The sequence below is a fragment of the Trachurus trachurus genome (genome assembly GCF_905171665.1).
Source record: "Trachurus trachurus genome assembly, chromosome: 14".
NCBI lineage: Eukaryota > Metazoa > Chordata > Actinopteri > Carangiformes > Carangidae > Trachurus > Trachurus trachurus.
In genome coordinates this window covers 16449944-16476668 of record NC_139903.1, presented here as the reverse complement: position 1 = coordinate 16476668, position 26725 = coordinate 16449944, and the positions used below count along the sequence as shown (strand labels likewise).

Below are 26725 nucleotides of genomic sequence, written 5' to 3'. Positions count from 1 at the left end.
TCCATTGTCGACCACCTCCAGGATGAACCACAGACCGTTGGCGGTTCATCACAACAGCCAGACTGTGGGCTACGCCAACAGCCCGAGGGCCAGGAGCCGTGACAACCTGCTCACGTACGATGATTTTGGGGAGGAAAACTGTTTCCCCGGACGATGTCTCGGGTAAGTCTTTACATCCTCCGTTCAGCCAGATGTTCATGTAGCGGGGCAGGTGCGCTTTTGTGTCTAGTTTTCAGAATCAATAATCACTTGACTTTAATAACTGTCCAGCAGAATTTTGTCCTTTTTCAGTGTTTATACCGACACAGCATCACAGATCATTGTGTAGCCTACTTTATATAAAAACCCACAACATGAGGCAGTTAAGTGAAACAACATCCTCAGCATGTCTGCAGCTACTCATCATTTTCATAGCTACATTTTGTACAGTCATTTTCTAACTTGTTGTTTTGAACATACATATTAAATCTTTGAAATTCAGCTTATACGTATGTTAAATGTTAAGTCTCATACACATTGTTTTCTGTGTTGAAACAGCTGCTTCACGGTCTGAACTGTAAATGCTTTAACTTTGTACAATGAGCCTGTATCTGATGATTATAGGCTACAGAAGAAAAAACAAGTTTTTTTGTATAAATGTTACTAGGTTCAGCTTGCAGTTAATTGGAAAAAGAGAAAATACTTTCAGTGAATGAATGGTCCAATGACATTTATATTCAGAGCCCAGTAGAGGTTTTTGTGCACAAAAGTGACATGAGGGTTCAAGACAGATCATTTCTATTTACTCCTTTGTTTGTATACTTTATCTCTACTGGCGTCTATTCTTAGCCTTTTATCCAAACAACAGTGTACATTATATGCAAGTTAGGATTTCAGTTTCTGTAGACTCATGTTTAAAAATCAAAATAGTTTGTAAATTCCCAACTATTAAAAGTCCATGTTTAATTTTAACTGATGGATTGTTTGACTGCAGTGGCTGTCTGTGCAGTTTCCTATTTACTACAGCCAAATAGTTTCTTTGAGTCAGATATGAACTCAGTGTTAATCATATGTCTTTCAATATTACTGATCTACTTATTTGTTCAATTTGCTCTGCCACAACATAAACAGAATTTATGATTAAATTTAAATGTGAAACTTGAGAAGAAACAGGGAACCTGTTGTGTCTGCAGTGTGGTTTCTAAAAGAGTCTATGTGTGTGTGTGTGTATGAGTTACCGTGTGGACAGTATGTACTGTGTGTTTATGTCCCCTGACTCTCTGGCAGCCACAGCAGCTCAGAGAGACAGCTCATGGCTCGTCTCACCGCTGCTAAACGACGCCAGGCCGTTCGGGGTCCTGCCTACATGTTCTCTGCTCCCTCAGTCAGCCTGTCAGAGGTTGAGCAGCGTTTCCTGGAGGCTGCAGAGTACGGCAACATACCAGAGGTGCGACGTATGCTGCTCCATGTGCCCAACTTGAATGTCAATGCTGTGGACTACATGGGCCAAAATGCACTGCAGCTGGCTGTGGCCAACGAACATCTGGAGGTGACGGAGCTGCTGCTGGGGAGGACGGATTTGTCCAGAGTGGGTGACGCCCTCCTGTTAGCCATCAGTAAGATGTCTGCATGTGTGTATGTTTGCATACAAGTACAAATACATTCAAAGGGTTCATCACATGTGACAGAAGGTTGATGTTTGCTGAATATGTGTTAAGTTATCTACTTTATACCATAACACATTGATTTACAGGCTCCTCCATCATTACAGTAAACATATAGCCTGCTACTACAAGCAGGTAGGAAGAATTTCATACAGTCGTACAGTGCAGAGGTTGAGTAGGATGGGTATATGGTTTACTGACATTGCAGTTGGTGCTTAAATGTCTGATGAACAGATTCCCAGTACCTTTTCAAGAGAAACAGTGTCCTGCTCCAGCTGATCACTGAGCAGTGAGAGCTGGGAGAGCGAAGCTGAGACATGAAGTTGTCAAATCAAAACAACGAGCTGAAGGATGCTAAAATGCTCTGAAAAGCTGAAGGCAAACAGTGTTGAGTGATACTCCTACTATAATTGAATCTTTATCTGGGTTAATTCTTAAATGTACTCAACAGAGGCCGATGGCTCTGTTCAGGGCTGTTGTTAGTAATTCTGGGCCCCTTGAAAAAATACTGAAATGGGCCCCTGCCCCCTGACTTTTCATCACCACTTTTTTCATAGACTGAATTATAATTTTCTACTCATCTCAACCAGGGCAACGATGACGGCGAGTGACAATAACCGTCACCTTCCCTGTCAGTCTGATTACTTCTCCACTATGTCTCATGAAACCTTTGCTTTTCTTGTTTCTAATGTCATACCAGCCGTGTGAAAACGTAGTGTAACATTAGAGAAGGGATCCTGTATTGATTCAGTAAGGGACAGTGCATTTTATTTTTCAATACGGGATGATCCTGTATTATTATTATCAGTTTATTCATTATAATGTTTAGACAATTCCTGTGTAATTACTGTGTTATGTCTGTGTAATAACGCGCACGGCCAAGCCCAATGCCACACAGCCTCAGTGTTCTCAGAGGGAGATCGATGCAGCCTCTAAAAATGCAACGGCCCTGGCTCTATTGAGTGAGTTCAGATCAAGACACGTTAATTGGGAAGATATAGTTTCTTACTTTACAGTATAAGTAGGTAATGCTGTAACAAAAAACAGCTAGCCAAACATCTTAAAATAACACTACTACTGGAATGCAATGCACTCAAAAATAGGAGCCACTTTATTGAGATAAGGATGTCAAATTTACCAAACCACACTAACAGCTTTGCTCTTTGTCTCTGTGTGCATGTTGTAGGTAAAGGTTATGTTCGAATCACAGAGGCCCTGTTGGCTCACCCATCATTTAGAGATGCTCACCGTCTGACAGGGAGTCCTGCTCAAGCTGACATGTTGGATGACTTCTACGCTTACGATGAGGACGGGACAAGGTGAGATGTTCAGTAGGCAGAGACGTCAGCAAAACTCCCACTAACCTCTAACGTGACATGGCTGGTAAGGAGTGAATGGACCCAAGAGCACAACTCTGAGACAGTAGTGAGGGAGAAAAACATCTTTACTGAAAAAATGTTGGTTCACGGGTGATTAGTCCAGGGAGAAGCAAACGAATCCAAAAGGCAGAGCAGAGGTCAAACCAGAAATACCAAATACACACGAGGGAAAAAATGTCTGGAACGTAACTGAGGTACGAAGACGAACTGGCACAGGAGACAGGGGAGCACACAGACTAAACACACAAGGGAGGCATGGATGATAGGAAACAGGTGAAACAAATCAGGGTGGGGCAGATAATCATGAGTGCGTGAGGGAACCAGAAGACAGGAAGTGGAAATCTGTAATGACAAAAATAAAACAGGAAGTGGAACAAACATATGAAAGACTCAGGACGAGACACGACATAACCTCTAACCTCTAACCCATTCCCCTGACTGTTTAAAGGGTCATTGTTTGCTGCACCTAAAAGTTCTCAATCAGAAATGTCCTATAAATCTTTGAAGCCTTTGCTTGTTGTCAGACTGGCCCCTGTTTCATAAATAATTTGGTACAAAACATCTGGTAATTCATTGGTTTTAATCAGTGAAGTTTAGAGGTGCTTTTGTTAACCTTCGTTAAAATGCTTTCAGCAGAAAATGCTGAAAAGCATGTGTCTGTGTCCCTTTTAACAGACACATAAATTAGATTTTCATAAAGTCGACAATGCTTCACATTTAAGGAGGAGGATGCAGTCTTCGAGGGAGCTGTGACACGTATGAATGTTATAGGAAATTACTGATCAGCCTGTCAGACACACAAGAGTGATGGTGACATATGATTGATTAAAACGGCAGATGTTGATACCTGTAGGTGATGTGCAGTGAATGAATGTTGAGACAACCTGTGAGGCTGTAAAGTAAAAAAAAAAATACAGGTTATTCAGAACTGTAAAACCCTGATGGTGTTTATCTTGACCAGATGACTATGAGAAAATGTTTCTGTCATTATTCTGTCCTTCTTCGAGTACACTCGTCTCTTTCAGTTTACATTTCATGATGTGTTTAGATGTGAATCTGTCCTGCTGCTTTGTAAATGTGTATGATAAATATGTTTTTGTGTACAGGTTCTCTCATGATGTGACCCCGGTGATACTTGCAGCGCACTGCCAGGAATACGAGATAGTTCACACGCTGCTGAGTAAAGGCGCTCGCATCGATCCCCCTCACGACTACTTCTGTAGCTGTGACTCCTGTAACTATCAGCAGCAGTTTGATTCCTTCAGCCACTCACGATCCAGGATCAACGCCTACAAAGGCCTCGCCAGTCCAGCTTACCTCTCCCTGTCCAACGAGGACCCGGTGCTCGCAGCCCTGGAGCTCAGCAACGAACTGGCCATGCTGGCCAACATTGAGAAAGAGTTTAAGGTACAAACTGATGATGCAAACAGTCGTGCACTGTTGCTGCCACTGTGCACGTGGCCTAAAAACCAGCTCATCATCAAGTGCACAAAGTAAATCTGCCATGTCGCTGCCAACCAGCTGCAAGTAAACACAAGAACACTTTATGAGCTGTAAGAGAAGAAGCAGAAACAGATCAAAGTCTAGATACTGAAGTTACTGTTGACAAATTTGACCACCATAATTATCACTATAAACAATAAATAAATAATAACACAATTGGATTTTACTGGTAGGACATTATCAGATGGTTTGGATGAGTGAACAAGTACCAATTCACATCTCCTGTGATACAACACTTAACTTGCTGATGCACATTTTCCCTGTCCGTAGAACGACTACTGCCGCCTGTCGAGCCAGTGTAAGGACTATGTGGTGGGACTTTTAGATCTGTGTCGCAGCACACAGGAGGTGGAGGCCATACTGAACGGAGAAACCGACTCCGATGACAGCTACGATCCGCCCGGTCGACCCTCCCTCACCAGGCTTAAGTTAGCCATCAAATATGAGCTGAAGAAGGTGAGTATGCTGATGTATGCACAACTGACTGTTCCCTACACCGTCTCTTTGCCTCACTCATCTCATAATGACAGGATCAGATTAGGGTTTATGCAGCAGACTGTTGTTTTGGTTTGAACTGGTTTGAAGTTGTCATCTTAAAATTGGCGACAATCTTAAAATTGATCAGCAGAAGAAATTCTGTTGTAAAATGAGTTTATCAAAGGTTAAGCCCTTCCTTTCTTTGAATGATTTTGAGAGGGTTATCCATGCATTTGTCTCCACAAGACTGGACTATTGTAATGCCCTTGTTGGTGTCTCTTAGACTTCCCTGTCACGACTCCAATTAGTCCAGAAACAAGGCTAAAGTAGAGGGGTGACAGAGCCTTTGCCATTGCGGCCCCCAAACACCCTCACCTACAAGGCAAGGGAAAACAAATGGGTTTTTCCCGCGCCTTCCCAGTCTCTGTGTGATAGCGAGCTGCTTTGTGGTCTGAAATTTTGTGTTCTTAATCTGTGTTTTTATGCTTATTGTTGTACAGCACTTTGGTCAACGCTGTTGTTTTTAAATGTGCTTCATAAATACATTTGTATTGTATTGTATTGTATCTTGTATCTCTCACCACTCTCTTTGACTCTCCAGTTCGTGGCTCATCCTAACTGCCAGCAGCAGCTGCTCAGCATCTGGTACGAGAACCTGCCCGGCCTGAGGCAGCAGACCACTGCTGTCAAACTGCTGGTGGTGCTGGCGGTGGCCATCGGACTGCCGGGACTAGCTCTGGCTTACTGGATCACTCCGTGCAGCAGAGTATGACACTAACATTAACTCCCAAATGCAAAAACTGGACTTTAAATCACTGCTGTGCTCATGTCTACCATCCTCCTTTTTGCTCCATCTCTTTCCTTCTTTTCTTTCACTCAGGTGGGGAAAGTGATGCGAAGCCCCTTCATGAAGTTTGTGGCCCACGCTTCGTCCTTCACAATTTTCCTGGGTCTTCTCATCCTGAACGCTGCGGATCGTTTCGCAGGCACCACCCTGTTGGCGAACATGACCCACCATCATCACCCGGGTGGATACCAGTACTCTGACCCGCTGCTGCTGTACCGCATGACAACAACCCCCTTCACGTGGATGGAGATCCTCATCATTTCATGGGTCATGGGTGAGCATCAGATGATCGTGATGGATGAACTTCCTCATCAAAGACATATCGTGTCATCCTGTGTTTGACGTGTGCTGCTGCAGGTATGATCTGGGCTGAGGTGAAGGAGATCTGGAGTCAGGGGCCGGGGGAGTACCTGGTCGAACCGTGGAACTTCTTGGACTTTGGGATGCTGGCGATCTTCCTCGCCTCCTTCAGCTGCCGCTTCTCTGCTCTGAGACACGCTGACTTAGCCCAGACCTATGTACACACACACTTCACAACACTGGTTAATGTCACACTGCCCCCCGAGATACACTACTTTACACTGGGTGAGCATGCTCACACACCCCCACAGCCTCACTGACCACCACACTTTAGAAGATCAGTCGTCTTTGCCTGAATTCACCTGCTTTTAATGGAAAATTAAATAAAAACGAGAGATAAACAAGACCAAACTTTGACTAATCTAATTTAGAGAAGTAACAGTTGTTAAGTTTATTGCTTCCCAACACTCAGTCACAGATTTCACATGTGTATTTGATAATCATTGAAGGCCACAGGAGGTAAACCTATTGAGCATTTTACAAGAAAAGCAAAGTCTAGAGAAAGATTAATGTCCCAAAAATGCATACATGAAAGTCAAAGTTAATTTTTTGATCTATATTTGCACTGTTTTTGCAGCACGAATACACTGGTTGCCGTCCGACCCTCAGCTCGTATCCGAGGGCCTGTATGCTGTCGCCGTGGTGCTCAGCTTCTCTCGTATCGCTTACATCCTCCCGGCCAACGAGAGCTTCGGCCCACTGCAGATCTCTTTAGGGAGAACTGTCAAAGACATCTTCAAGTTCATGGTTATCTTCATCTTGGTCTTCCTGGCGTTTATGATCGGCATGTTTAACCTGTACTCCTACTACCTGGGGGCCAAGCAGAACGACGCTTTCACCACGTGAGAAGTTCTTTAGATGTTCTACTTTTCATCAGCTGTTCTTGTTATATAGGCTATAATCAAAGTTTTGTGCATTTTAATAGCCTATAGATTTTGTCGTCTTCACCAAGGTTGGGTAAAGTCACAAAATTAACCTTAGGATGGGTCATATATAGTTTATTTCTCAAATTTAAATATCTGTTTTGAGCTCCTGTGTCTACTATAACTATAACTATCTTGAAAGATAATCCAGCCACAGCATTAAATCCATTTTTATCATGATTAGCCTAAGTGACAGTGAACTGCAAAAATAAAAAACATAGATGTTGTAAAATAGTTAAGGGAAAATACAACATTTTTAATTACATGTACTGACAAAGGCATTTTAAGAGTGATTCCTAACATTTTCTGTTTTAAAATGAAATCATATCTACTTGGGAGTCCTTATCACTGGTTATGGTTTCAGTGCACAATCCAAAAACTGAATTTTCCTTCCCATATTATTTATTTTTGAATAATTTTAAAGGCTCAAAGACTCAAAGGTAGCCTAGTGTATAAATATAAAATAAAGTAAGAAAAACAAAAGGAAATTAAAATATATTTTCAAATATTTTATCCCTTTAATCATTGTGACCCATCAAATGTACCTACTTTTCACAGTTAATATGAAACACATGAAAATAAATCTGTCTCTTCTGATGATTAATGTTTGATTGAAAAGTATTTTCTCTTGTCTCTTCTCCTTCCAGCCTGGAGGAGAGCTTCAAGACCTTGTTCTGGGCTATATTTGGCCTGTCTGAGGTCAGATCTGTGGTGATTAACAACGGACACAAATTCATTGAGAACATCGGTTACGTGCTCTATGGAGTCTACAATGTCACCATGGTGATAGTGCTGCTCAACATGCTCATCGCCATGATTAACAGCTCCTTCCAGGAGATTGAGGTTCGTCAGTAAAATATCATCGACATGATGACACACATACATAAGAGGGTTATCTTCACATCTGACTCACACTCCTCCCACATACTATTATTTTTCAGTTTACTGCAGGAATAAAAAAAATATGATTAAACAATAGCAAAAATGTATGTAGGCTAAACCAAATTACTAAGTAATGTGTGACATTAGACTTAAGAATTTGGTTTGACTCATAAAAGCATAACATTTCTGACAAAATAAATTAACTTACAATAATTTTTGATTGTAATCGATAGAGGTAGTCAGTATGAATTGTGTACAGTTTTTTACATTTATGAACAAAATGTACGCCTACTTGCAAGTAGAGGAATTTTATCTATAAAAATACTGAATAATTTCATTTAAATGAGCTTTTTCAACATTTTGAGAGAGATTCTCATTCACTTTTTCACAAAAAGTAGATGAAAATGTGTCAAGCATGACGCTGTAACATGTAACATGTCACTAGCTTTTGCCCAGTCCACTGTTGTCAGTCTTTATGCTAAACTAAGATAATCTACTGCTGACTGCTGCTTCACTTTTAATAATGTGCAGAAATGAACTAATAAGAACATTTTTCTAAAACGTATATGAACTGGTGTCTCGAACTTAAAACAGACACTGTGTTTCTGAGAGTGTGATTTTATTTTACCTCTCCACTTGGTTTTGTTTTCCTCTTTTCTTCAGGATGATGCTGATGTTGAATGGAAGTTTGCTCGGGCCAAACTCTGGTTCTCCTACTTTGAGGAGGGAAGGACGCTCCCTGTGCCCTTCAACCTGGTCCCCAGTCCTAAGTCCATGCTGGGACTGGCCACGGCTATCAAGTCTCTGCTGCTGCATGTGACAGGACACAGCGAGGAGAAAACCGAGCTCAACCAGGTATCACACACATAATGTGCACACATGTACTGTATACTGCATGTATCCATCCTCTCAGGTACACAGAGCTTGGAGCAGAGAGTCTGAGCACCTCCCAGTGGTTTCTCTGCTGCACCACAGACTCCAGCTCAGAGCTCCAGACAATAACAAACTCAGTTGTGCTGAATTAAGTTAACTTTAGTTTTCTCTTCTAGCTCGGGGTTTGTGCTTCTACCAGCCCAACCAGATATCAGGTACATGTATGTATATCATAATTAAATCTATGGACATTTCTTTGTTACAAATATGACGGGGCAGTTTTTAGCTACTCTGGAAAATTGGTGATTTGTGATGCATTAGCAGTAAACCACAATGTTAATCATTTTCTTAAAACTTTGCTTTATATTAAAATTAGTAAATGGGACCATTCTTCTTCATCTATCGTTTTGCTGTTTTCATATTATTACATTGACTTTCCTTTCTCCATCATCGCTGTTTGTAGAAGATCATGAAGCGACTGATAAAGCGTTACATCATCAAAGCTCAAGCAGACAGAGAGAGTGACGAGATCACTGAAGGTAAAATCCACAGAATGACACAGAAACCGAACTGAACTTCATTTAATCGCTGAATCTATTTAGGAAATAAAGTGCAAATGACTTAAAGAATTTCTCTGATCTTTTCAGGTGAACTGAAGGAGATAAAGCAGGACATCTCCAGCCTGCGATATGAGCTGCTAGAGGAGAAATCGCAGAACATGGAGACACTGGATGGACTGTTGAAGAGGCTGGGAGAGATCAGCGTACCTTCATAGGAGAGCGACCACACAACTGTACAAGCCACTGACTTAAAGTGTCTGGTCTACATCATTAAAGTATGACACTATAGCATTAATATAATAAAATAAGTATGTATGGTATGTGAATCTAACATTAAAATGGGACATTATTATTATGGGGCATTATTATGTGTCTTTTATATACTATCCACAATGCAATTTTGGAATCCACAAACTTTAAAAGAACCATCTCTCACCAGAAATAGAGCTCATTACATTAGTAAAATACAAACATTATTACATAACTTTTCCTCTTATCTGCTGATTAAAGTAAAAAAAAATTGAACCTTGCCAAAGCAAACATATACTACCAATGATGATTATGAAATAAATCAGTAGTAGCATATTTTGACAGTGGCAGAATTGTATAATGGGTATCTGTGGTGAAAGCTACGGTTAAAACAGAAACCATAAATTAAGTATTCACTTTTTTGGGGGTGAATAGTTAATTCATAATAATCATACAACAGAAATACTAAATATTAATTGAATCTACAAATACAAAGTAGTGCTTATGAGAAAATTATTTGTCCTTTATTTAGGCAGCATGAAATGAATAGGAGGATTAGGATAAAAGTGTTATGACAGTTGAAAAACAGTTCATCCTGCACCAGTACAGAATAAACACTTAATCACTGGAGTCTAGACAGTTATAATATTAATATGATTATTTACAAATGCATAAATTACCAAGATTAATATAAAAATACTGCCCACATGTACCATGCAGACACTTCTCATGTAGCGTTCTCATTATTCTCTGTAAGACGGCTGAATACAAACACAGAGGACGAGCTGATAATGTTGATTAAGTGAAGACAACAAGTTAAATATTAACATTAAGTGTATTATAGGATGCTTAATAACACATTACATGGTTCAGTTATAGTAGTCAGATATACAGTACATATCCATCATTCACATCCAGCCACAGTAGTCTGACATACATACTGTTCAGTGATAAAGGTCACAGTTAAAAGATAAATACATTACAGCTCTGGTCAGTGGCGCAGAGTGTTTCCACTGTAGATCCCTAAAGTCTGAGCTAGATATCTGTGTTATTCAGTGATGTAGTGATGATCATCGGGCCTGTCAGATATAGGCGATGTAGTTCTCAGGTATGAGGCCGGTTCTGCCGTTGTACGTAGCCTGAAGCCAACCTGGCTCCACGGACGGGTACACTGCAGACACAAACAGCTCAGGTCAGCAAAAAGACATTCATATATAAAACAATGCAAACCACAGATTTTCAGCGAACTGTACATGACAAACCAAATAAAGCACATGATCAGTAATTGTACCTCTGCTGGGTCACTAATATGAAGATACTTTGAGTGGTTGAGACTCACAACAGACATGTGAACTTTCCAGATAAAAGACAATTTCACAATAAATTACTGTTAATGTGTTAAAATAGTCAAAAAGAATCCATGTCTGTGACATTTCTGACATTTCACTGGAATAGTAATTTAATGCGGCCACAAAGAATAAATGAAAAGACGTGTTGTATTGTTCTTGGGACAAATTGAAGAACATCTTCAGCTTAGATGTTTGAACATCCAGAGTGAGGAAATACAATGACATTAGATTACTAATAGAAATGAATAAAGGTTGTAAGAGGATAAGTGCTAAACTGGTCGATTAGATATATCATCTGAGAAAAAAAAGTCAACAGAGCAGCTCTAAAAATCAGAGACACTAATGTGGCAGCCTGAACACCAAGTACTTACTAAAATCTAACTAAATTAAATCTGGCATTGCATTCTGCATCTGGATATGTTATCTGAATTTAGAAAAACATCTGGAAGGGATTTTGGATTTCTCAAGAAAATCAGGGACTTGTTTCCTTACCATTTGAGAACAGCGCCCCCTGTGGAAAACTGAGCTCGTGGCTGTGTTCTGCCTCACACGAGTAAAGAGCCTTTGCTTCCCTGGAAAACAAACAAAGAAAAAACAGTAAAATTGGTGATCGGTGTGTTTTACTTTGCTTGAGTACACTTCAGGCTTCAATGGCAGCTTCAAGACTTCAAATATCTGTGCCACAAAAGAGCTAAAAAACAACGTACCTTCCTGAAGGACAAATGGATAATGCTGAGGAAAACACTGAGCTCTCACGTTGTGGCAGTCGGACTGATAATCTGTAACACACAAAAAACAAAGTTGTCAACTCCAGTAAATGTCACTAAACACAAAACATTTCTTGAGATAATTTCTACTTTTTAACTGAGAGAGCTGAAAACACATCAGCATCAAAAGACAGATCTTGTTCGAATAACTGAAATCAGAACAATGACATCTGAGATGTCACAGTAATATGTTGAAAACCAGACGACTGTTTCTTTAGTCACAGGATGTTGTTTTCTCCAACTGTCCATGAAATGAGTTGAGATCTAAAACTCTGTTCAGACTTGGTGTTAACACCCATCCCAAACTATGTAGTGCTTCCATACTGTCATAACTCACTTAAATAAACAGATAAAAGATGAATTCATTAGTGCACACTGGAGACGACTGTCTAAACGGGCGTCTATATGTCTTTCCCTCCTCTGAGAGCACAGATCAATGAATCAATGAGAGCAACACTCACAGTGATCCAGGCCTCTGGTAGCCGTTGCTGGACGTGGCTGCAGAGTGTCTCGCTGTCAGATCAGAACCACACCTGGTGTGCGAAGTTTTGTGTCTGAGCGGTGGGTCCAGCGACATAAGACTCTGTACTGATCCGTGACAGCTTTTATAATCTGGCATGAAACATAATAAATCAAAAACACAGCTTCATCGGCTTCACCTTTATATTTGTGCAACTACGAAACAAATGAACGCACCTTCAGAGATGTGTAGGGAGGTGAGAGAAGAAGATGTAGAAAGTCTGTAGGGAAACAGTGAAGAGGAGGAGGAAGAGGAGGAGGAGGCGGTCCTGTAGGCGGTCCTGTGTGGTCGCGCAGGACAGGTAGAGTCCGTCACTCTGTTCTCTGTGACGGTGGAGGAGCTGCTGCCGGTATTTCTTTGATCCGCCGAATGAACGCTCTTCAGGGAGGAGACGGACGACGCTCTCTGAACAGGCTGACCCTCCCTCAGAGAGGAGGTGCGCTCCACTGGGGCGTGTTGCGTGGAGGCCGTGGACGTGGAGGCTCTGGAGGGCGATCTGGACTCTTTAACGGACGACAAGGAGGCGGTGGAGTTTCCTCTGACGGACAAACTCCTCTCTGCAGAGAGCAAAGAGGATGTGGAGGAGGACACGGAGGAAGTCTTCTGGGCCGGAGTGAGCTGGGAGGAAGTCCAGGAGGATGAGGGAGGCGTGAGCTCGGGGGAGGCGACGCTGTCTGTCGGGCTTTTCTGATCTTTCCCATTTGAGGAGTTGTGGGAGGGGGAGCAGGCGGAAGCCGCAGGAGGAGGAGGAGGAGAGGCAGGAGCTGCGGAGGAGGAGGAGGAGGAGGCGGGCTCAGCAGCAGGAGAGGACGGAGGAGAGGTCGGAGACAGCCCGTTCTTCTCGGAGGAGTGCGAGGACAGGGACTCCTGGCTGCCCATCGGGGTCGTGCTGGGGCTGCTGCTGAAGGTGTCACCTGGAGGAAACGACAATGACGGCATCAAGGAACCCGCTGAGGAAACACTCGATAGTCTGAGGACCTTTGTACTAGTTAGTGTCAAACCGCTGTTAGTAGGACATAGGGGTGGGAGAAAAAAATCGATTCACATAAGTATCACAAAAATTTTTTTGACGATTTTTAAATCGATTTTTATTCAAAAATCGATTTTTTAAAAATATATTGTACAATATGCATACATTTGTTCGCCTTACCTACAGTATTTGTGTGCAGATAAATGTTAAAATGTAGCAGTTTACCTCAGTCTATATCTCATTTTGTCAGAAAGGTTTCAGAAGCCTGTTTTTTCTATACTCTTTCATTTTTGCCGCTTTTATGCAGTCCAGGCTTTTGAAAAGAGAGTAAACATATATTGCTGCTGAATAAATCTTAAAAACTGACTTAAATGTGATGTGTATTTTTTAGGGGAAATATGGTTCCTGGAATAGTCTGTAAACAATCATAATCATTCAACTGTTTCACCGGTCCTAAAAATGCAGACTAAAAATCAAGACAATTGGCAATATTGTAGAATCGCAATTTCAATCGAATCGGCCTCCAAAAAAATCGTAGAAGAATCGAATCAGGAGAAAAGCATATCGTCCCAGCCCTAGTAGGACACATGATGAGATGCAGAGAAACTCACTGTCGTTGTCGGCCAGGCAGAGAGCAGGAGGGTAGAGACGAGCTTTCCTCTTCCCAGACGACAGGCAGATGGCCTTGTTCCTCCGAGGGGTCGAGCGAGAGGACGGAGCCGGAGGTAACGGCAGAGAGAGGTCCGGAGCCTCGCCGAAGATCTGACAGGAATAAACAGTACGCATGTGTGTTAGGTGGCTTAGCAGCTGTGTATGTGTACATGTGTGCGACGTGTGTTTATGTATAACCTTGTCGTGGTTTTCGATGATAATCTCCACGACAATGTTCTGAAACTTGATGTTCATCATGGCGGCCACCGTCTCCTCCTGTGACCTCATCAACGTGGGGCCGAAGATCATTCCCAGGTTGGACACAGTCATCATGTTCTGGTCACTGTGAGAGGACACCCTACACACACACACACCACACACACACACACACACACAAACCATGAGCATGTATTTTTGTAACAGTTACTTGCAACATGCTGACTGTTAACAAGGCTGCAGTAACACAGAAATCAATACGTTTTTAAGAGGTGATTCTAACTCAAAGAACAAATCGATCAGCATATTTCAATGTTAATGTATTTTTAGTCATACTTTGTGCAGCAAAAGTAAATAAACATTTTGAAAAGGTGTAGAATTAATGAAAGTTTATCTGTTATCTGTAAAAGTATTCACGGCTTTGCAGTTAGTAATGAATTATCGAGTGTAACTGTAACTTATTAATGTTTTAATGTAGCTTTTTTTTCCGGCGTTAAACAATAAAAGCACAGGATGGGCTAATTAGTACATACTTGAGGAGGTGGTTTGTTAACAGGTCCAACATAACTTTATTTTTTTCTGGTAGTTTGTGGACAAGAGCGTGAATGGCTCTCACTCTGTACTTCTGGTCATCGTACTCTGTGAAATGAGAGGAGAAGATACGATTCAGAAGTGGTGACGGGTGGAGACACTCAAGATATGATATATAATTTAGGCTGTAAATTATGCTCTGTGTATGATCTGTTTTTGTTTATGTGTTTTCAGAGAAGCAGCTCTTACTCGCAGCCTTGATAAATTCTTTATGCAGTCTGTAGGTCAGCACTGGTTCTGCCAGACACCTGTACGCGCATCAGAGATAAGGAGTTAATGGTTCATGAGAGGTGATTATCACTTATCAGAAATAATGTTTTGTAATATCCAGTGTTGTTACCTGAAATAATTCTTTAGGCCACTGGTGATGGTCTTGTTGTCCCAGGCGTCTGCATCTAACTGCATGTCAGAGGGAGCTGTGGCCGCTACAGGAAATAAGAGAGATCATGATTTATCCGTCAGTAAAAAAAATTTTCTTCTGTTTGATTGTGTCTGATTGTGCTGGATCATAAACTTTACCAAACACGCTCGTCATCAGCCGCTGCACTTTGGAGTTGACTCCTCCGGTCCTGTACAGTCCCAGGGTGGTCAGGCCTTCACACACATGCAGACATCTTTAAACAAACTTGGTAAACCAACACCGTAGATACGGCACTTATCAGACTGTTTGATCATGATCATAAACATTTGCTGAATGAGGAATACCTTTTGTTTCCACCAGCTCAATACACTTCTTAACAAAGTTGAAACCTGCCTCATTGAGGAACGCTGTAAAACAAAAGACGAATACTTGGTGAATGACAAATGAAAGATGAAGTGTTGTGATCTTTTTAAGAATAAGTCAAGGGCACTTACTCTCCTCCTTTTTGCTGAGTAAAGAGGGAAGAGTGTAGATCTGAAGAATGACAATTAATGAAGAGATAATTAATTTAATTGTGTTTGATTAGTAAATGTATAATGTAAACCTGTGTTTGCATTATTGCGATGAACTTTGTTCTTTTGAAAAAGCTCCTTTCATTGACAACAATGAAAACTCTGATGCCACACTGCAGCGCAAGTGACAATGTTTCTACTTTATCATTGTTTGTCTTTAAAGGGATAGTTCAACATTTTGGCAAATTGGCCCATTGCCATAATTGCTATAGTCATAGCAGTAGGTTCGTTACCTTTAATTGTAGGTGTAAGCTATTTTTAGTACAGCGGAGCGCAGCAGCAGGCTGCTCAGAGCTACGCTATGGAGGCTAAGGGAATTTCTTGGTTTCCCTCATCAAACTCATCAAATACAAAATCCCAAAACTCCACAGCGCTTTTGTAGACAAGTTGTGAGCTGCACAACCACCACGCTATGAGATAATGACGGAACGATACGAAACGGAGCCGTTTTCGAGGTAAATACATACAAAACCGCTGATGCGCGTTGCGTTCAGGGACAGTTTTTCAGCAAGCAGTCTCCGTATTTACCCTGTATTTACCTCGAAAACGGCTCCGTTTCGTATCGTTCCGTCATTATCTCATAGCGTGGTGGTTGTGCAGGTCACAACTTGTCTACAAAAGCGCTGTGGAGTTTTGGGATGTTGAATTTGATGAGTTTAATGAGGGAAACCAAGAAATTCCATTAGCCTCCATAGCGTAGCTCTGAGCAGCCAGCTGCTGCGCTCCGCCGTACTGAAAATAGCTTACACCTACAATTAAAGGTAATGAACCTACTGCTATGACTATAACGATTATGGCAATGGGCCAATTTGCCAAAATGTTGAACTATCCCTTTAATGATGCAAAATTTCATACAGGTTCTTTTCCATCCATTGCCTCCATCCACAGCCGCCTGTTGGCCTCAGAGAGAGCCTGCAGAGTGATGACGCCATGTCTGTAGAGAGAGAGAAATCCTCTTAGCACAGTTCAACAGTGACCATCTCTCACTTTATTTATTCCAAAGACCGTCACCCTGACATCTTTGCCTCTCACCTCTCCACCACCTCGATGTCGAAGCAGAAGCGTTTGTCGATTGAATCCGTTTTCCTTCTGACACACGAGCGCAGCCGGAAAATCTCTGGTGAGCCGTTCACCACGCCATTCTGTGACCAGAGAAGTGTGTTTGCCAAATACCTTCGATATGTCTTTTTTGATACTTAAGTTAATAAACTTGATAAACTTAACTAGATACTTAAACCACACTAGTATTTTCCTACTTTTCAATTTGTGTCAAGATATTTCAAAAATTAAGTCAAAAAATTAATTACGGTAATCTCTTCTTGTCTTTGTCAAAGCTGCATTAATATCAAATTATAATACTTTAGTTGGGACTGTTATGTAGTCATGCTGTGTGCTGCCTGCTCACCTGTCTGCTGGCTGGTCTGGCCTCTGTGTTGCCCATGGTGAACGTCTTGGAGCTTTTTTCATAAGTACAGTAGTATCTGGTCCACACGCTGCCCAAGGGTCCTAATACATGACATATATTTCCAGACGTTTAGCTTGATTTTCGAGACAATACAAGTGATATTAGTTAAGAAGATGTTTTTTTGTATATCTCACGTTTCTCCTGAATGTACAGGTATCCCTCCATAGTAAAACAGCTGGGGGCTTTGAAGTCTTCTTCCGCTGATCGGATCCTCTTCATCAGCCGTTCAACCTCAGCACGTGTACTTTCAAAGTTATTGCGAGCCTGAACAACAAACAAAATATATTTGTGAGAAACTGCATTAAAATGAATATTATATATACATTTCTATGAAGAAATAAAATTACTTTTTTTAATCGACCAGTGAGTGGTTACTTTGTCTTGTTAGGTGAGTTTGAAAAACTATTTATAACGATCCTCATCTGAGCTCTTATTTTGTAAATCTATTATGCTCATTAGATTTTAAAATAGTACAACTTTCTTTCTTTTTTTCTCTAACATTTTTTTTTATGTTTTATTTTTTAATTTTCCATAAGTTGAAGAAGCAAAGGAAAGGCTGATTATGACAAAAAAGTAAACCACTAACGCAGTAAAATATGTGAGTCTGTGCAAGACTGAGCCTGTTTCAAGCTGTGGTTGAAGCACAGGTGTGTAAGGTTTCCGCTTCAGCACAGGTAATGCCAGATGCATCTGAAATTGACCTTGAAATATTTTCCCCTGAGGCTTCAGATGCAGAAAATATAATCCACACGTGACATCAGACCCGCATTTGGCGCAGAGGTTTTCAGTAAACACACACTTACGTTCTGCAGGTTGAACTGAAGCTGCTGTTTGTAGGGTCCGAACTCGCTGGCCAGCTCGTAGCCCTCATGGTAGAAGGTAAACAAACCCTGCAGGAAGGCTAATAGCTGAAAAGTAGAGGGAGAGATCCGCAGGAGAAATGTCAGAGGGGGGGCTTGGCAGGTTCAAGTGTAATAAGGGGATTACAGAAGAATGACTGTCAGTCGTCTGCTCAATCAATAAAAATAGCCTCTGTAGGAGGAAAACCCCCTCACTCTGTCTGTTTTTTGATTTTCTACCCTTGTTTACTTTACAACAAAGAGTTTCCCTCTCTGTCAGGCGGAAGAGATCTCCATGCAGGAAGTGCTGCTACAGCAACAGGAAGTCGGCCTTGCTGATATGTATCATTAAAACATTTTCATCACTGGCCAGACAGTGTGTGTCATGTGTTTTTCGGTATCTGGCTCAGATGGCTTTCCATGATCAAATTGACACAGGAGGCAGGAGGCTGATGCTGACAAAACCTTGTGTAATACCAAAACAAAAAAGTGCATCCTGGTATGAAAGTACACAACGTGGCCATGATGACGTGTGTACGTGAACTCACCGGCTCCACAAATTCAAACTTCTTTCTCTCCTGCACTTCTTGGATCTTGAAGACATACTGCAGTGACGCATCATAAAAAACCTGTCTGTCCTTACTCATTTGTGAATCAGCCTGCAACAGAAACAACAAAACACTTTGTGTTATCATAACACATGTGGGAGGTAGGTGTAGGTGTGTGTATTCTAGGAATCAAACTGTTTACCTCGTGTAGCTGTGACTCCTTCTTTTTGGAGGACAGGCTGAGGTGTTTCTCCAGAACAGAGTAGTACCTTTCTGTCTCCTTGTCAAACTGCTTCTTTCCCTCCTGGAGCAGACAGGGGGAGGACGTGAACACACTCATTATTACACTTGACTTCTAAACATCTCCTGTTCCTCAGCCTTTTACATCATTATTATTACTGGGACTGGGATAACCTTTCAATAACAGTGCTAATACACAATACGAATACGATACCATACAAATAACTTTATTAATCCCCAAAGGGAAATTCATTTGTCTGGCAGATCATCAACCATTTGCAGAATAATTAAAAAGCCTGATGGCTGTAGGTACAAAGGATCTTCTATATCTCTCTGTCCTTCATCGAAGAGAGAGGAGCCGTCCACCACCGCCTTCTTTTGGTCGTTCAGAATTGACTCTACCCTCGTCAGTGAATATGGAACCAGGGTGGCAATTTCAGGGTCACAATGACACATTTGATACTTTAATCTGAGGCATATTTGCCTTTTTTCATACATGCATACACAACTATAAATTAATAAATTTCCTGATTTCCATATTAATTCTGCTGTATATTTATTGCTATTATAATGAATACAGCCATCACTAAATCACTAAATATTCAACAACAAAAATCTAAACATCGGTTTTCAATACTTGGTAGTTTTGAGTCAGCACTTAAAAAGTATTGAGGTTTAATACACATTTCAACAGAAGAGAATAATATAAACAACAATATTAAGAGTTTACAAGTAGATGTAATGTTTACCATGTTTACCACCACGTTGTTTAATTTTTCCAAGTAGCTACAAACATGTTAATAAGTGCTAAATAATGTCAAATCAGGTTGACTTCAAGAACAAAACTAGATCACAGCCAGTGGCTCTTTGACACTTGCACTTACATGACAACATGCTCACAGTGACTTTGCTACCATGCTGTTGTTTTGTGTAGTTTTGTAGAATTGAAGCCTTGAGTGTTTGCTTTGGCCTGAAAATGCCAAAATGTAGCACAAAACTGTAGTGAGATTACAGCATCCTCCTCACAAATATCAGCCCAACATCCTGTGTCTGTTTTTTTTCCGAAGTGACAAAAGTGGAGTCAGATTTTGCCACGACCATTAATAATCTAAATGAAGAGACTCTGCCAAAATATTTTGGACAACAGCCCCTTTCCAAAACAGCTGCAGCTACAAAGCCCAGATGTCCAACCCTCTTTTCTTGCTCAACAGCACCAGTGTGAGGATGTACTGCTCACACACTCCTGACACATTCTGTAGGAGTGGCCTCAATAAACACAGAGGAAAGAGCTGTGATTTCACTTTCAGGATTAGTTACCAAAAAAAAAAAAAAGAGCTGTGACATGTTCTATTTTTTAAAACCTGCCTACCACATGACGCTGGCCTCTCTGCCTCGAGTTCTGTTTACAGAGAGAGCAAAGGGGGGGGGGGAAATGAGAAAATCTGAATTGTAAGACTTGAGACAGCTGCTGAAACCAGACACCAGACTCACTTTGTGTTTACACTGACTAAGTGAGTTCAACTATCTGTCTGTGACGCGCTCCCTGTCTTGCTTTCCAGCGTCCGTTCCCATGACCTCGCCACTGACACTGGACTCTGATCCGACATTTATTCGAGCAAATTGGATTCTCTGACCACTGACTGAGAGACCGACTGGGACCAGACCACAGCAGGATGATGTGACTGGTCAGCGCCCACAGTGTTAGATCACTAATGAACGCAGCAAGCTTAATGAACTGAGCTTCACATACTGGCCTGGTTAAAACCTCAGCAGAGACAGTGTGAGGTTTTTGAGCATCGCCTGTGCTTCATCAAAGCAAAAGTTCACCAGTTCGGCTAATTCATGTGTTAACAACCTGCTCAGCCTTCAAGTTACTTTAACTCCAACAACAGCAGCTTTTTAGCCTCGTAAGCCAGCCTCTCGCGGAACTGCATTTCATTTCGTTTCGAGGGAGAGTCTGGCCTCATTGCCACTGTAAGCGTTTGGCCTGAAACCCTCAGAAGGCCGAGCCAATCAGCATTGCTGCTGTGATTGACACAGCACGTTGGCCAATCAGGGACCGACTGGTGCAACGCCCCGTCACTACACCAACTTGCTGATTGGCTGAATGGGGTTGTCTGTCAACGCTACTACCAAAGATATTAAACCGTCTTTGCTACTACTCCCGCCCAGCTCCCGCCCACCCCAAACGCTTACAGGGGGGATGAGGCCAGACTCTCCCGAGAAATGAAATGAAATGCATTTCCGCGAGAGGCTGGTTTACGAGGCTAGCAGCTTTTACCTTGACAGCTCCAATCTGCTCCTTACGAAACCTCTCGAGTGGAGAGATCAGCACGTCATCAGCGTTCTGGATCTGAGAGACAGAAAAACAGTCAGCACAGTTTGTCACAGGAGTGAAACAAGAACCAGAAAAAAGAACAACTGCAGTGATGACTCTGGTGTTTTACTTAAATCTGTTTACTCAGCAGAATATTATTTATGATTTTGTCTTAAAGGGATACTTCACCCAAAATCGATAATTCACCAATTTTCTACTCACCGTCACGCCAAGGAAGGGTTTGGAGAACTTTTGGAGTTATCAAAACGCCGGGGGGACCGGCTGGCAATGGATTTTCATATAATGGCAGCGGATAGAGTTCACTTTTGAATCGTCCAAAACACACACTATGAAACATCCGAATACCTCCGTACTGCTCGTCCATGCTGACCCAAGTGTCCTGAAGCCGCCACATAAAAAAGTTATTCAGAACAATTTGATCTGTTTTTAGCCTTGTTGTAGTAGTAGCTCCCAGTGGCTTTGTTGATGTTTGTACGCATGCGCAAGATTTGCTGCGAGATGTTTGTTTGTCATTGTAAACCATTGGATGTATGATGTAAACACGGAAGAACATCTTGCAGCAAATCTCACGCATCTCGTGCAGCCACTGGGAGCTACTACTACAACAAGGCTAAAAACAGATCAAATCAATTTGTTCTGAACAACTTCTTCATGTGGCGGCTTCAGGACACTTGGGTCAGTACGGACGAGCAGTATGGATGTATTGGGATATTTCATAGTGTGTGTTTTGGATGATTCAAAAGTGTACTATATCAGCCGCCATTATATGAAAATCCGTTGCCAGCCGGACCCCCCCTGGAACTCCAAAAGCGTTTTGATAACTCTGAAAATTCTCCAAACCCTTCCTTGGCATGATGGTGAGTAGAAAATTGGTGAATTATCGATTTTGGGTGAAGTACCCCTTTAAAAAGACACATTTCTGGACAAGCTCCCTTCAGAATATTTCAAATGGAGACATTAACGTGATCTCAATCTATCAGCAACTTTACAAATGTGTTGTATATAAGTAAATCTACTTAATCGATGTCTATCTAATAACAAAATTATAACTGTGCTAACACCAGGCCAATCTAAAATATCTGGACTTGCCTTTGCCTTTGTTTCCCCTGACTGAGATTCTTCAGAAAAAAACATACGAACTGAGTCACGACAAGTCACCAGAAAAGCTCAGATGCTAAAATAAACATGGTGCCATTGTGGTGATATTTTTTGTAGTGGACTGTACAGTTGGTATGAGAAACGTTTGGTCGATGTTGAGCAGCGTAATCAGAGCTCTGGTGTTTATCTTTGGTCTCGGTCCTCTTTAGTCCTGAGTCTATATATCTCAAGTCTCGGTCACGTCTTGCTTTGTTCTGTCCAGTTGATTTAAGCATTAGACTCTAAATAACTTCCCAGCCCGGCATCATTAATTCACTTTCACTTCAGTTTAGTGCTGCACTAGTACCCAAAAACATGCTCTCCTTTCTTTGTATTTTCTCTCTTTTTTAGCACTTCACAATGAGAGGGGACGAAACTGAAAACTCAGAGAATGAGGGGCATTGTCAGATCTCCATAATAGTCCTTTCAGGTTGAACAGGTAGGTATTTCTGTGGAACCCATTTGCTGGAATTGCCCTTTAACTTAATAATGACGCTATTATCAGGAGTTCAGACCAATCGGCAGTGTTGCAGCGGTGCCACTCCAAGCAGAAAGGCATACAATTAACACACATACACACAGACAAAACACACACAGGACCCTTTTATGGACTTTCCCAGGCAGTCAGGGCTGCACTCGGTCTCACAGGGGAATTGGGAGAATAGGTTCCACATGGTTCCTCTGTAACTAGACCATGCACACAGCCACTAAGGCACTCACACACACACACACTCTCACTCACACACACACACACACACAGGGCTATACATAAGTTAGCATACTATACACATACTGTACATTTGCACATGCGCATACACCGTGCCAGACTCCAGTCACTCCCACACAAAGACTTCTGTTTGATGGAGAGTGTCTGAGTCAAAGACTTTTTTTTTCACTGCTACTGGCACAAAGTTTTCACAATGAATGTGTGAATCAGACTTCTGGGAAACCAGATAAAGCCAGTGAGATGCATGGAGTGACGGTTGGTTGGGTCAGCGTCCTGGAGCAGGGACAAAGAGACCGCAAAAAAGGAAACTGCTGGTTTCAACTATGGTGAAAACAAATTAGTAAAGGTGTTTTTGGTCTAAATGGCCTTCAGAAGTCTGAGGTCTCTAACCCTGACATAATATGAATCACAAACAAACATTATGTGCGTGTTTAAAGCAGATAAGGATGGTGGATAGGCAAAATGTTCAAAGTAATGCTCGAATGTACATTTAAAACTTCTGTTTTTAGAGTAGGAGTAAATATCTCAGGAAAGATCAACATTCACTATGTATGTTTATAATAATACTTTTTTAACTTGAATAACACAAACTATCATTATTTTATAGAATAATCAAATATAGTTTCATCTCTCTCTTGCTCTCTCATACAAAACAAATATTTTTATCTCACCAGTCGTTTTCTCTCCTCTTCCATGGTGCTCAAGAGCTGAGAAAACTCCTTTAAGGATTGGGCTGTAAAAGAAATCATGCACCATATAAACAAATGTGGAAAGACTGATCATATTTGAGATATTTTTCAATCTCAACTCCTAATGATTTAGACCATTATCTGCATTTTCACCTCACCTATATTGACCTCATCATCAGTCTCAGCATCTCCAATGCATTCAAACTGGAACTCCTGTAGCGACTGGGAGAAGCGCTGGACAGCAAGAGAAAGGCCTGACAGAAAAACAGGGAGTTTCATTAATTCATTTGAGGCGATTACAGCAATTATCTTATCAGCACCACATATTCATAACACACTTCTCATTGATAATGGAAAACAACATCACTGTTATATCACTGTTACTATTAATCACTGTAATAAACTTTTAATTCCAAAACTCTTGCACATCACCCGCTGCTGAGACATGAGGTGTCAAAGTCTGATGTACACAAACGTACCACACCCTGCAGCAAACTCCTCTCAGCCTTCCTCTCATAAAACTGTGTTTACGTGTCCAAACAGCACTTCAATAGCACGGTTTAATACCACATTTTACTCTTTAAAAGGTGCACAAACACTTGGCACAATGAGGAAGAGCTCTCACCCACATACCCATAACGCTGGTCTGTATACCAGCTGTTGTAAGGAACTATTTCAATCACACAAAGCCAGTAAAATGTCTTTTAGTCTCAGTTTATACCAGACTACATCTGGAGATCAGCAAAAAAAATTATTTGTGGTCAGATTTCAGAAGACAAAGGAGAGAAAAGCTTGCTTGAAGGCAAACACGTCAATCATTAATTTCAATATACCTGTCATTCTGTGGGGTCAAAATAATTCTCAGTATTTAATATCTGCTCAGAGCTCAAATATCTGTACAGCAGTCTACGTACCACACTGCGTATGTTTCTGTGAGGTGATGTTGGACTGTGTTTTTGTAGTTTGTAGTCAAATGTCTACAAAACTTTAATGGGTCTCACTTATATTTATTAGCGTTGTTCACTGCCGTTGAAAACCCAGTTTGCTCTACTAAAAAACAAGGACAAACTGAAAGCTCTTACTGGATTTTGAAAAAGGTTTTCCCATTTGAACAGAATTTCCAGTCAGTCAGTAAGGGCGGTAAATCTTAACATATCAGTACTGTGTCATGGTGTTATCACATTTGGCTGGTGGTGCTGGTGATTGATTGAGCACAATCTCTACGTCCGTACGATCTGTTCATGTTGACACCGCTGTGATCCTGTGGTTTCAGTTGTCAAGAACAGCAGCTGGTGTTATTATTACACCGATGACTTCAGTCAGCAGGTGAGTCAAAGAAACCGCAGGGAGCTAAAAAGCGCAGGTGTGTCTGAAATTAAACCTCAGATGATCAGAAGTAGCTTGACGCAAATGGGAGGTATCTGTCCTGTATTAATCAAGTCCTCCTGAGTGTGCGAATGGGACAGTGACCATCAAACCAAACTACTATGTCACAGTTACACAGCCTGTCCTCCTGTCCTGCACATGCCTTCTCATTGTCATAAGAGAGTAACATAAATCTCTTTTTTGTGGTCACTTATCTTATTTTCTGATCATAAAAACACAGTAATGCCTAACCATTTCAGAACAATAACCCCATTCTAATATATTAGTTATTAAAACACAGTAATGCCTAATCATTTCAGAACAATAACCCCATTCTAATATATTAGTTATAAATGCAAGTCGACCAAAAGCGATTGTTGAATTATTGGTTTGATTAAACTGTACAATAGCAGATTTGATGCACTATTGCAGAACTCCATGTTAAGTGACTTATTAACAGTTCTTATTACTAGTGACTGATAACAAATTGGTAGAGACAAAGAAACACATAACCCTTTGTTAATGAACCTGACTACTTGAAAGCATCTATAAATGCATTGTAACTAAATAAGAAGCTAAGACATGACACAGTGAGACAAGGGGGTCTTTATCCAAACTTCATGTGACGTTATTCCCCTAAAAATATAATTGGCTGGGATGTCCTGCAGCCCAGCTATTGAAGAATCAAAAAAACATGCTTTCATGCTACAGGAAAAGACTGTCAACATGATTGATTCACTATGAATTATAGATTCAAAACCCCTTTAGAAATGTTTGCATTATCAGAAACTGGCACCAAACTGTCTGTTTCTGTATCATTATATCAACACAGTGGCCTATGCATAACACTGTGGCGGCCTATCTGTGCTGTAAATACCACCAAACACAGGTCAATGATGTAACTTAATAGACTGTAAACCAAGTAGCTCTGTGGCTCTGTCTGAACTGATGGCCTTGTGTTGCCCTCTGATATCAGGCAGCTGCTCTTTGTGTAGCCTAACTTGTACACTTTTGCCTTAAAAAACAAAACAAGTGATGAACCAAGGTGTACTCACTCCTGAGGGCTGATATGAGCATGTTTCCATCTTTGATGAGGTCTTTTATAAACCTGTTGGTGCGCTCCAGCTCTATCTCATGGCACTGCAGCCGCTCTCTGAACTCCGGACTGTCCAGGAAAGAGTCACTAAACTCCAACGTCGGCAGACCCATCGATAAATTAATACAACACACGGACACTTGAATGGAAGAATACGGCAAAAAGCGTCTTCTGCGCCCTCCGTGGTGGTTTTACGGGAGAAAACAGTGTTTCACCGTGTGCTCGGAGAAAATTGGTCAGAGGTTCCTTCCAGCTCTTTTTTTTTTCATGCCGTTCTCACTTTTCCCCCACAGAACTTCCGGACACTGAAACGGCAGCAGAGCCTCTGACAGACACGGTTTGTTCTCGGGCGCACGTCGAGCTCCACGCTGCTGCCCTTCGCTTCAAATCCGAAATATTACAATACAACCCCGCCGGGAAGTCTTACTAACAGATTAGTCGGCTGATAAAGTACCGTCCGTGGCTGAAAGAAAGCAGTTAAGAGCTCAGTTTTGGTCCCGACGGAGACTGTGGTGCTAACTCCGGCTGCATACGGCTCTGACTAAAGGCTTGTTACTATGGGAACGGGAGACTCCTGCTGGTGCGTTC

The 26725-nt window shown here is 41.5% G+C and overlaps 2 protein-coding genes across 3 annotated transcripts; one reads left to right on the top strand and one right to left on the bottom strand.

The window, feature by feature from the left end:
• trpc6a (transient receptor potential cation channel, subfamily C, member 6a) lies at positions 1-9782 on the top strand. Of its 2 annotated transcripts, none has more exons than XM_083986289.1 (14): positions 1-162; positions 1267-1595; positions 2830-2962; positions 4129-4429; positions 4796-4981; positions 5604-5768; positions 5883-6123; positions 6207-6434; positions 6787-7051; positions 7780-7975; positions 8678-8869; positions 9064-9102; positions 9351-9426; positions 9535-9782. In XM_083986289.1, the coding sequence occupies exons 1-14, from the start codon at positions 23-25 to the stop codon at positions 9660-9662; spliced, it is 2619 nt and encodes an 872-aa protein (XP_083842415.1). In that variant the 5' UTR covers positions 1-22; the 3' UTR covers positions 9663-9782. The 2 variants fall into 2 exon arrangements, with proteins under 2 accessions (XP_083842415.1, XP_083842414.1); XM_083986288.1 differs by having other exon boundaries at positions 9064-9108.
• A 413-nt stretch (positions 9783-10195) lies between these two features.
• Positions 10196-26418, bottom strand: arhgap42a (Rho GTPase activating protein 42a). Its single transcript, XM_083986604.1, has 24 exons — positions 26097-26418; positions 23835-23930; positions 23659-23720; positions 21067-21138; positions 18748-18849; positions 18546-18656; positions 17962-18066; positions 17293-17422; positions 17099-17199; positions 16726-16835; positions 16549-16627; positions 15616-15655; positions 15466-15528; positions 15280-15354; positions 15101-15185; positions 14950-15008; positions 14703-14808; positions 14152-14311; positions 13914-14064; positions 12509-13246; positions 12274-12424; positions 11753-11824; positions 11538-11617; positions 10196-10867 (listed from the first exon to the last, which is right to left on the bottom strand). The coding sequence occupies exons 1-24, from the start codon at positions 26248-26250 to the stop codon at positions 10779-10781; spliced, it is 2991 nt and encodes a 996-aa protein (XP_083842730.1). The 5' UTR covers positions 26251-26418; the 3' UTR covers positions 10196-10778.
• Positions 26419-26725: the final 307 nt, after the last annotated feature.